General features: G+C 43.6%; 1 protein-coding gene across 5 annotated transcripts in view; it reads right to left on the bottom strand.

The window, feature by feature from the left end:
- Positions 1-11,488, bottom strand: part of LOC127018465 (neurabin-1-like) — a 43,631-nt gene extending 32,143 nt beyond the window's left edge. For 4 of the 5 annotated variants that reach the window (XM_050900080.1, XM_050900084.1, XM_050900082.1 and 1 more), the window contains exons 1-2: positions 11,227-11,283; positions 8,822-10,693 (exon numbers count right to left, since the gene is read on the bottom strand). In XM_050900080.1, the coding sequence (XP_050756037.1) occupies positions 8,822-10,438 (1,617 nt within the window). In that variant the 5' untranslated portion in view covers positions 10,439-10,693; positions 11,227-11,283. Of the gene's footprint in view, positions 1-8,821; positions 10,694-11,226; positions 11,284-11,469 lie in introns of those variants that run through there. The other variant, XM_050900081.1, reaches the window with a different exon arrangement.
- Positions 11,489-12,383: the final 895 nt, after the last annotated feature.

Genomic DNA, 12,383 nt, shown 5'->3' with positions numbered 1-12,383 from the left:
CTTTTTACACTCAAGACCTCTTTTCTTCAGAATGAATAAAAATAATTTAAATCCAAAAAAGTTCTGGCAGAGGGCTGAATTTTTAAGGATTATTTTAATTAAATTGTTAAGATACATAACCAGAAATTTTCAAATATAGATTTAGTCCTTGGACAGCAAATATATTTATTTGGAGACACAACAAACTGCATTCTTCACACCAGGAAAATAAATCACTTTTTGAATGTAAAACTCAGTTCATCTCCTTCTATGAAGATGCCAATATCAATATCATCAAGATAAGCACTCAAAAAAACCCCAATGCAGCCTACTGTCTAAAAGATCCTACCATTCAGTTCCTGTTACCACACAGAACTAAAAATCTCCATTATATCATCTTAGCATTATCACAGAAAACCAACAATGACCTCACTTAATTCAAACTCTCAGGAGCACATAAAAAGCTCTACTTAAGAACTATGTTAGTTTTAGCAGAATTTCAATTTTGTTAGAGGGTAAACACTAATTTACCACATGTTTGCATGAAACTGCTAGAGAGTCATAAAACACAGTCCAAAGACCTCCACTCCCATATTCATTTATAGTAGACAGATTTGTTTGTGCCTGATCAAAAGCAGAACATCACAGAAGTAATTAAACAGTAAGATTAAGAAATCAATAACTTCCCAGAAGGGTTCCCAACTCATTGGAACAGAAGGAATATCAACATCACTTTAAAATTCTCATGTAATACCACAGTATTTGCTGGAAAGCCTCACAACACCTGCACAGGCAGTTGAAGTAACACTTAACAGCTGAGAGAGGCACTGAAGTGTTACTGACACCCCTGCCTGAACACCACACCTAGCAATGACTACGCCAGTTGGTTCATGTTTCTTCTGAAACACAATTCTTACTTTGAACATGAGAGTTTACTGACACTCAATAAAGCCAACATTCAAAACACAAGTTACGGCTCAGGGAAAATTGTCTAATAGTGAACGGTTTCAGCTTTTCAAATTGATCGCCTTCGCGATACCTGCCAAAATGTGAAGTGCCCAGGCAAACATGAATCATTATTTGAAACAGTAGCACTGAAGTAGGACTGAAGTATGATGTACAACTTTACAGTTTACTCTTACAATCTCCCTCTTCAGTTAAAGTAGACATCTCATTACCACTACCCACTGTTCCCTCTGTTTCCGAAAGCTACATGGTTAGTATTTTATTACCACTACTTGTTATATTTTAAGTGAAAAGTTACTATACCCGATTTAAGTAAATCCATGCTATCAAATCCTTTAATCAGCAGAAATACCTTGCTTACTTTTTTTTTTAAACACACTTCTATGCTTTTTCAAAAAGTATTCAGAATGGTTGGTAACTGTTAAACAGGTTAATATTATAAGCCATTACACTCAATGTAGCGTTTTCTGTTATCAAACAGGTGGACAGGTAGGCTGCGCACACTTATGCACTTGACCCTGTAGCTCTGCATGACTTAATCAAAAACCCCAACTAAGTCAGTTTACATAAAGGCGTAAGTGCAACTTTGCTTCACATCTACAGTACAGACAATGTCATATAGATAATTTCATAATAAACAAACCAGTTTTTTACCAGTCTCACTATTCTCTACTTAATTCTCAATAAAAACAGTAAAATTTATTCTCTAGTTCTGTATTTCATTGCAGTAGCAAAGGCACTGGCGCTAGCTAGAGGGCAAGAAAGACAACATGGTATCTGTTTCAGTCAGGTTATGCTACCTGCTCCCGAAGGAGAAAAACTCTTTCACTCACAGGTATTTAATTTTTAAATCCCAGTGAAAGAAATACTGAAGACAGAGAAAAGCATCCATTCAGATTCGGTGCACTGATTTTATTTCATTTCAAACATTGAGAGCAGAAGTTGAGAGACAATCCACGTTCTCCCTCCATGAAAGTGGAGCTCTGCTGTGACTTGGTTGTACCCCACCACCACCTCAGTCGAGGTGGCATTGCTCTCTGACTGACAGAGAGACTGAAAGACTCCAAATAAATAGGATATGACCAGAAGAGGCAAAAACTACTCATAATACTACATATAGGGGGGGCACCTCAAAAAAATCTTGGCTCCTGAAAGACTTTGTATATAAAGAAAATGATTCAATTATGAACATCCATAAGCTTCAAAGGTGTTTTGGTATGACCAATTTAAGCCTAGCAATCCAGAAGAATTAGATATGCGTATTTATTTACTATTCACCAAAACAAAAATCTTGACCTGACCAAATCTAAATAGCAAGCAAATTGGTAAGAGGAACTTCAAAATAACAATGAACACAAAAATAGTCCACCTGGCTGTTTTCTAAAGGCCATAAGAATAAACAACAACAAAATAACCCTGCCATACCAGATCAAATCAATTAACTAATCTGCAGTAATACTGTCACTAGCAATGATCAATACCCCAGGTCTGAAAAGGAGGATCATCTCACTATACCAAGCCACATCAGTGGGTAATGGAGGAAAATGATTGAGAAATAAATCTAAAGAATTTGCATGTTGCCTTTTGGAATAATACTTTACTACTCAATAAAAATGTAAGAACCCTGTAAAAATACTCTGCTACACTGCACCTTCACGATCTCAAGATTACAAAATATGTACTCAGATAATAGAGGTGCATTTCTTTTTACTGATGTCCTTCTGACTGTTCACCTTCTCTTATGTTAGAATGATATGAAAAGGGATAATTTATTTTTTCCATCTCTCAAGAAGTAAACTACAAACAAGTTTCAGCTACTGCCTGTTCATGTTTATCAGTCTAGGTTAAGGATTCTAGGTGCTGATAACAGCAATCATCATTAAAAAGATGCTGAATCTTTCAGCAGCTTAAATGTTGAGCTCATTAACTTGTCTCCTATAAATTTGCTTATCTTTGCTGACCTTTGCCACCTCCTCAGTGTTTCTTCTGACTAGATCTCCCATGAAACCCTCAAGTGCCTCCTATTCACCCCCTTTCCTCCCTCCTGTTCCCCACAGCTATTCTCAGAGCAAAACACAGCACAGGCTGGACATGCATAGTGATCAGCTAGCATTAAGTAAAAAAGAACAAGTAACTTGAATTAAAGCTGCAGCCCTGCCATCAGTGAGGGCATGAATCTGCAACTCTGATACAAATGCTAATTTTCCCCAAACTAAGCAGTATTTTTAAAATACCTTTAAAAATTCCTCTCTCTTCCCTGTCAAATCCAGGTGAAACTGCTAGGAAGTTAGAAGTTGGAGGGGCTGAAAAAGGAGTGAAGGCAGACAGGTCATAACCTGTCATCCTCACTGTCACCTCACCTGACATCCATAACTTCAGTGTTCTCTTATTTGTCTATAGTTTCATAGCATCATCAAGTACATCAAACAGGGCAGCTAGTATGTCATATAACTGCATCCAGGGAATAATTACAGTTAGAAATACATTGAGATATTAATGTAAAAAGTCAAGCTGCTCCAGCAGTGAGCCAGGATATAAAAATAAATTCTCTGCTTTTTTCTGTTCTGGTTTAGATTTCTGCACTACAGCCCCATACCCTGGCACTGGATTCTCATCCAAAGACTCTTGAAATGCCAAATCAATCTACCATTGTAAAACTTACACATCAAATATTTCCTAAAAATCAAAACAGAAGACTTATGATAAAAAAAAAAAGCCAAAGAAAGCTTGAGTTGAAAGTGCTTCTTTCTGGAGAGCTGAACAAAGGTCATGGAATCAAAACATAACAAGGACCAGAAAGGCATCAGAAATACGGGATATGGAACCTTCTAAAACCAGGTAAATCTATACGCAGAATTAAATGCATTTAGGCTTAATAAACATTTAACTTCTATTGACATTTCAATTTTCATAAGAGTTTAAAGATTATCTTTCCTCAAAAAAACCCCCCAAAATAACAAAATTTTCACACGTGTGTGAAAATATGTACCTTTTTCCTCCAGTTAATATCCATGTTTTTAACATCTCATACTGTTAAGTTAACTAGCAGGAAATGCCATACTCTCAGATGCAGGCAAAACACAACATGGTTACTTTTTGTGAAAAGTCACTGAAAAGTACTGTGGGGAGTTTAAGTTTGAGATAAAAATATGAAGAAAAGTTGTTATGATGTTAAGTTACAAACGTTGTAATGTTGATGCAAGTGATAAACAGAGCTTCAAAACAACTAAAATCTATGTGTTACAACAAACAAATTGTCATTGCAAAAGATCCCAAACAAAGCATGATGGAAATACACTTATATTATTTGTGTCAAGAAAAAAAGCAGATGACTCCCACATACAAGTCAATTCTGTTTAAATCTACCCTCAAATCAAATCTCTGTTTTCCTAGATCAACCTACATCCATGTCACATACTTGTTTCTTAATGCCACAGAAGTATTTTACTGAAGTGCTTGACCAATGGCTGACAAACAATTGACCATGTATGGAGTCATCAATTCTCTAATTACTGAAAGAACTCCAGGGTCTGGGTATCTTCCACCAGTTAGTGTATTTTGTATCCCTTTCTGTGTATGATGTCGTAAGTATAGAAGTTACAGTTCAAAAATCAGAGGATGTACGAAGCTGAAGCACTACTCTGCAACATTTTGTTAAAACAGTGTTCAGGAGACTACGTGTTGACCCAGAAAAACTGTGCATCTCCTAGAAGTGGTAAGCATTTACAGATATGCTGTTCTACAGGAAATCTAATCCAAGTGTATTTTCATTAACTTCCACTGTAAGCAGTTCTGTACTAAAAAGATCGAAGAGTACGCCAGCCTGAACAAGATCACCATTTGTGTCCCAGCTATACATAAAACAGCTCTGATGTGCAAGACAAATGGCAATATTATGAAGGATTTCCATATTCTCTCTGAAGCAGCTGATATTTGGCTGGTTAGGACAACACACACGCTATGAAACCGCTTTCAGTTTCCTTATTTAAGAAATAAGTTTAAACTTCTGCTCAACTGTGACAAATATGAAAGTAAAGCCTTTATGAAGGTTTGGGGTTTGGGTTTTTTTTAAACTGTGTTCTTGACTTAATCTTAAAAGAAAGTATTATTCACAAAAAGCTGGGAACAGACACTCCCATGCAACACAAACTGGATAACACTGCTAATTAAACAGACTTACGGAAGCAAATAGCAGGTGTACTATCTTTTCAGTTTACCTGAGCTACAGAATTTCTAAGGATCATAAATCATTGCAGAAGTTAGTCATAGTGCTATTAAAGGTTTTGAGGACAAAGTTTGACACAGTCAGACACAAAAACATCTCAAGAAGTCAATTTGGAAACAGGCATTTGTTTTCCCAACGGAAAGTTTCAAAATTACAAATGTCAAACAGCACTCAGTCATTACATTTATGTTAATTAAAGCCTTTCAAGCTAATCACATAATTGAAAGCGAGTTTAATCTCTGCATTACAAAAGCAAAGTGAAATATAAAGGGATGACAGCACAGTTACCAGATGTTATTTGCACTGTCTGTAATGTTGATAGTTTACACAGTTTATTCAGGAAACTTGAAGACAAAGACAAATTCAGTTCCCTTGCAAATACCTTGGACAGCTGAGTGTGCTTTACATTCCTTACTGGCTTCATATGTGGCAACAAGAGACTAAAAATAGCTCATGTACCATAACACAAACCCAGTCTGTGAAGTTCTGCTAATAACTGTACAGTATCACTCTCTTCACTACTGTACGAAAAGCAAGCAACCGAGACATAACGTTCCTTAAGGTCTGCAGAGATCAAACAGCAGCAGGACTTAAAGAGTCAGGTTACCCACAGCAAGTAAGAAATCTTCCCACTCATCATTTATCACCACCTTCTACAGAATCAAAACATTTATTTTAAAAAGTCTCATCGATGCTTATTTTCACAGGCACAGGGCAACACAAAATAATGGAGTATTTGCATAATTATGTTCCATCTTTCCTGAAATTACCAGATCAAATTATGTTCTTAAGCCCTGCTACAGATGTCAACAATTATGGATCTCCAGCATGGGTCAGATGCAGTGCTAACAGTGTTAGCTACCTTATACATCCCCTGGGAGCTCCACAGTCTCCTTCTTTTACTCAAAAGCCTTGAGAATTTTACAACTGACTAGAAACTTCGAAACAGAGATATTAATCAAGTTCTCTTTGCCGCTGCAGCGTAAATACTGTTTTTAGGGTGCCTGTGTGTAAGTTATATCCATTACCTACATACATATCCAACTTCCCTTTTGGGTATATCAAGTACAATGCTCAGAGCTCCATTGCTGCAGAACCTTGACGATCTGAGAACATGCTTTTTCTTGCCCAAACACCTTCTGAATGTTTTGAATTCTCCAACTCTATCAGACACCTGCTAAACAGCAACTGCAAAAGACAGAGATGGTTTCTTCGTAATCACTAGAGAGGTGCAGAAGGAAAACATCAAGAACACCAAGGCCAGCCTGGCCTTTCTCAGGAGCATCTAAGAGGAGGAAAAACACAGACCTTCTCCTCTAGTGGCTATGGATGTCTGGAATGGCACTCACATTTCAGTCAAACTTTTAGTCTACATAAAGCTGAAAAAAGAAGCTACTAGGATACATTTCTCACTATGGCACTGCTCTAAGCTGTGGTGGGGACCAGGAATAATCTTTTGCTACCACTCAGGATTTTTTTTTTCTCTTCCAATTTAAGTTGCACTAAAATCTATGCATAAAGTCAAACAAGAGAGACTTCTGTGAGGTAAAAGTGGGATTTTTGAAAAAGTCAATGAGATATTAAAGGTACATTACTAAAAAAGATTTTAGGGAAGTGCAAAAAAAGTTGGAATTCTTTATTTTACAAAGCACAAAAGCTGAAAACCATACACCAGGACTCATTCCCACTAAGTATCATAGAAAATATGAAACAAAAAGGCAGACAAGGGGAAAGAAATCACTGCTTAGGCATGAGGAACAGAGGGGAAAAAGCTATTGAAAATGACATATAGAAAGAGATCCCTATACCCATTACAGGAAAGATATAGTCAAGTTTGACTGAAAAGGAATAAAGGCAGGCAAGTATCACAAGCTTCAATTTTTGGGCCTTAAAAAGAAAGTTCACTGACCATATTGCTATTAAGTACAGTTTATCTGCCAATCCAAGTGAGGCACTTATGGCAAGAACTACGTTATTTTTAATGGAAAACTGCTAACAGTTGCTACTAACCGTTCATCTCTCAATGGTGTAATTGATAATCTGGTACAGGTTGGTTCCTGTGGCTTTCAGAGAAACAGCTGTAATTGAACAGTGCTAGTTACCAAAACCTGAGTTTTGTCTACACAAGAGCTTCCATCACAGCTGGCACAGAGATTTCTACTAATGCTTTCAACTAAGTCTGGCATAGACATAACAGAGAAGGCAGGAAAAGTCTGTTACAGCCACCGCTTCAGCAGGGTTTCAGCAACTATCAGTAAAACCCTGCCTACAGCAGGAAACCAGCAGTCATTCAACGAATGCACATTTACAGTAGACTCTACATGGCACTTTCCTCAGATACTCAGTGCACAAATGCGAGGCGAAATGGACTGATGCCCCTCCGGCTCTCTCACAGCCCTCACCAGACTCGTTACGCAGTTTCCAATAGTGGCACTCTCCCCTTCAGTGCTCCAGGTCACCACTAAAGCAGCATCAACTACAAGAAAGCCATATAAAGTCAGCCTGTCTATGGAGAGACTATAAAAATACCACATGCAACAAAACTTGTATTTTGCCACACCCAAAGCATTTTCTGGGGTACAGCACTGGCGTGTGTTTAGCAAACTGGGAGACTACAGCTCACCGCTGCAGGAAGTACAGGAGTCAACAGAATTTTTACATCGCTCTGGTCAGTAAAAGTGAGTCCTGACTCTGTACTAACAAAGCGTAAAAATTGTTTATTAAAGATGGTATTTTTCATTCATGTAATAGTAGAAGAAGAGAAGTATGCTTGAGAAAGCCTGAACAGTTTCCCATCCCATCCTGGTCCGCATCTCCCAATTCTCCTCCTAAATTTTAAGAGGGACAAGAATAACTGAAGTCTGCAACAAGACTATGGGTAAACACGGTTTGAGTTGTGGAATGACTTATTTTGTGGGTATTTTTGGTGAGGGAAGATCAGACACCTAAATCTTTTTAATTTGTTAGCATTGTAACTTACACTACTCCTCTTTATCCAGTCTGCCCTGTAACTTCTACTTCCGCAACTTCGTAACTCCAAAATGCTCACGTTAACACTCCTACAGCTTGTTCACCAAGCTAGTATAAAAAAAACTAAACAACATATATATGGTTATTATTAGAGAGAATTCTAAAATCTTAAATAACAGGAACCAGTCATTTGATATTTTCTCACAGTTAATTCTGAAAACAAGTCTAAAGTTGAATCTGAAGGTTTGCTCTGGGGGTTTTTGTTGTTTTGTTTGGGTTTTTTTAAACTTTTGTACAAAAAGTAAAACTGAAAAAATCCTTCCTAATGCAATGCCTCAATTTTAAACAAATGAAGGCAAGTATTGAAGGTCATGTGTTTGTATCTATTCCTAAAAGTTTAGTGTTCCTGAAAATGTCCAGTAAGTAAAATCTCCCATGTTTCACTATGCTGACTATCTTATCAAGCTGCTGAGATTCAGAAATCACTTGTTACTAATTTATAATTTTTCTGAACAAGAGAGAAGTTATAATTTTTCTCTTATTCAGTTTTGAATAGAAGCCATAAACTTACAGTTTTAAAAATGTTTTTAGAGGTTTGAAAAAAACACCACAAAAATGTATTTCCTGGGTATTTTTGACTGCAAAACAATTAAAAAATAAAGAAAATTCAAATGTACTTACCTTGATAGGAGCTGTCGAGAACTTGACTTTTCGGTCTGGCTCAGGATCTTCCTCTTCAGAAAGTCCAGGGAACTCCTCATATTCACTGTCATACATATACTCCTCCTCCTCCTCCTCCTCCAAAATTTCTTTGCCTGCAGGCCCTTGGTTTTCTGGCTCTGTATCCCTGTCATCATCAAAAGCTGCATTCTCTATTCCAAAAGCACTGAAGTTCTCGCTCTGCTTTTCCACCACTTGCTCCTCTTCTTCAGTATCCCCTTCCTGCTCTAGAACATCCCGAACTCGCGTAACTGGCCCATCTCTCACAGACATCCCATCTCTTCCTTCTTCCCCATTGGTCTCGCTGCCTTCCGTAAACTCTTCTACCACTTCCAAGGAGTAGTCGCTCCTCTTCCCTTCCTGTACTCGACATCTGAGTAGCTGATCCTCTTGAACAATGCAATCTTTCTCCAAACCTTCTTTTTCATGCCCTGAGGTTTCATCTTGTGCAACCAGCTCTGCACAAGTCCCTTCCATGGGGGAAACCCAGGAGAGAACACTATCTGATCTCCGCTGAGCCTCCTGACCAGGTGTACTGCCCATATCCCACAGGCTTCTCTCAAGTACCAGTTGCTCTCTTTTGTCTTTTCCAATTGCCTCGCTCAGCTCAGCTCCGAGGATCACAGGCAGCTTGGTGGGGACAGCCTTCTCCGGACATCCTTCAGCAAGAGCAGATGAATCCGAACTGTGGTGGCCTCTCAAAGGGTCCTGATTCAGAGGACTATTATTTTTGGAAATTTCTTTGGATTCTTCAGTATCACTGTCACCCAGAAAGCTTTCCAGCCTCCTAGAAATGGGCCCTGCATTCAGGAAGGAGGATTTGGAACCACTATTGGGATGTTGCTGCTTCAACTCCTCATTACCTTGATTTTCAACTTTCTCCAGCGCAACTGGAAGACTCGCTTCTGTATTAAAATTGAAGTGGTCCACCACATTGCTGCAATCAGAAGCTGAACTGCGTCTCCTCTTATCCTCACTTCTTTCACATTTGCTGGGGGAGTATCTGTCCACTGAGCTCCGTTGCTTTATATTTCTCTCAAACAGCTTCCTGGTCTCTGAAAATTTTTCTGCCAGGGCAACTTTGTCCAAGTCTGCCTCATCGTTGCTACGGATGACCTTGTCAGCAGCAGAAGGCACAGACAATGAATCCACAGGACTGCCGCAGGGGCTGTTACTTGCATTAAGAAGATTATTTTTTTGGACAACGAGGAAAGATGGGCTACCTGGAGAAGGTCCGTACTCTGCTGCCGTGGCCCGGCTGATTAGTTTGGTCTCAGCAGGTGGACTGCTTTCACAAGAGGGTGTGGAAGATGAGCCTCCCATTTGCAGAAACATATTTTTGATCTTGTGTACCCTATTGCCATAAGTGGCAGCTCTGCCTCGACTGTGTGGGTCATTTCCCCCTCCATTGGAAGAGGTGCTCAGCTTCTGATGCAAGCCTGTTTTGTTGGAAGTGTTTTCAGGATTGTTTACGCCATCAAAAGAGCATTTGATAGCATGGAAATCAGATTTATAGGCATTTCGGTGTGGAGAAGCACTTCTTAAAGTCCTTTCCCCTTTGCTTTCAGTTTTCATCATTGTCAGAGAGAAAGCTCCCTCGACTCCTGAAGAAGAATGGGAAGGACGACTCCCAGGCACAAAGCTTCCACCCTCCAACACTAGGCAGAGCAGATCCCACAGAATATCCAAAAAGCAGCCTTTCACTCGGCCAGCCTCCCCGCTCGCATTGAAATGGAGCACAGGGGAGTAGACGTGGAGAGAAAGAAATCACAGCGCGTAAATGGCCACATCGGGTATTATCCCCAGTGCGGACTGCGGTATCCGGAAAGCCATCTGCAGAGAGACAGAGAGTTTTCATTAACTCGGGGCCTCGCCGGCGTGTGACACGAATCCGAAACTCGGGGTGGGAAACGCCGCCCGAGACCTCCCCGCGGGATAAAGCCCATTGTGTCCGCCGGGACGCGCGGACCCAGCTGCTCCCAGCCGCCCGCCCGCCCGGGCACCGACCTGGCGGCTCCGGCGGGGGATGCAGTGGCGGCGGCGGCGGCGGACGGAGCCCCCCCCCCCGCCGCCCGCCCGCCCACCCCTCCCGCCAACGGCCGTCCCGGGCGGCGGGGGAGGGGGCAGCGCCCGGCCCTTCCTGCCGCCCGGGGGAGGCTAGGCCCAGGCCGGACCCCGCCGCACGAACCGCGGCTCCGTACGGCGAAAGGACCCGGGCGTGCCCGCGCTGCCCGGAAGGGGGGAAGCCGCAAGTTTCGGCCCCAAGTTGGGGCTTCCCCGTGGCGGCGCCTGTGCGCCGCGGGGCCTGCGGGGCGCGCAGCGGAGCCGCCCCGGCACCTCGCCCCAAACTTTCCGAGCCAGCCTACCTGGGGGCGGGGGTCCCGCCGGCTCCTTCCCCTCAGCGCTCCCGGCCGCCCAGCGGCCGCGTACACCACGCCATCATTATCCGCCGCCGCCAGCCGCCCTCCTTCCCTCCCTCCCTGTCTCTCTCTCTCTCACCCACCCACCCCCCCCGCTGCCGCCGCCCCGCGCTCCTCACTCCACCTTCCTCCCGCCCCTCCGGCGGCGCTCCAAACCGCCGCCCGCCCGCCCCGCTCGCTGGCTCTCACGCTGCTCGGCGCCCTCCTCCGCGCTGTGTCTCGGGCCCGCCCGCGCGCGCTCCCTCGCTCGCACACAAAGAGAGGGAGCGGCGGGCGCGCCCTTGTTCCTCTCAGCGTGAGGGAAGAGAGGGGCTGGCGGGGCGGCGGGCGCGCCCGGCCTGAGGGACGCGCCTCCCGCGCCGGGATATACCACGCCATAGCGGGATACGGGTTTCGGGTGATACCATGTCGAGGAGGCGAGCAGGCACGGGGCCGCACGCCGCTGCCCGGTCGCCCCTGGCGGCGCGGTGCAGCGCCGGTGGGTGCGTGTCGCTCACCGGCCCCGCCGCCGGCGGAATGGCCGCGGCTGCGACGGGGGACGCCGGGGCAAGGGACGGCGGTGGGCGCTGAGCGAGGGCCACAGGTCCCTGAAGAAACGTGAGCGCCGAGCTGCCGGCGTTGGGGAGATGCGCGCTATTTTCAAAGCCCAGGAGGCCAGCGCGGCGGGGGTAGCGGTAGCCGCGGCTTCACCGCAGAGCAGCGTAGTTCCCGGGTGGAGGTAAAGTCGCGGCAGCTGCCACGACCGAGGCTCTGACAGCCTGAAGTAACAGCAATGCCAAACATCCCCTCCCCCCCCCCCCCCCTTTTAAAAATCATGTTGTTTTTAACCCCTCCCGGACAGGTAAGTATCAAACCCAAGCAAAGGTACATAGCCGAGGCAGCTCCCGGCCTCCCCGCGGCGCCGGAGCGGGGCTGCGGCTGCTCGGAGCGGTCCGGGGCTGCCCGGGCACACCTGCTGCCCCTTTCCTCAGCCTGGGAGACACGCAGCGCGGTTTCCTACGCTCTGCGAGCAAGTTCGTGGATACTTTTACGTGTCTGCGCAGGACAATCGGGCGAGCCTGCCGTGTTCTCTCGCATGCTCCCCGGGCTGGAAGTCACTGCAG

The sequence above is a fragment of the Gymnogyps californianus genome, chromosome 7 (genome assembly GCF_018139145.2).
Source record: "Gymnogyps californianus isolate 813 chromosome 7, ASM1813914v2, whole genome shotgun sequence".
NCBI lineage: Eukaryota > Metazoa > Chordata > Aves > Accipitriformes > Cathartidae > Gymnogyps > Gymnogyps californianus.
This window is presented reverse-complemented; position numbering and strand designations above follow the sequence as displayed.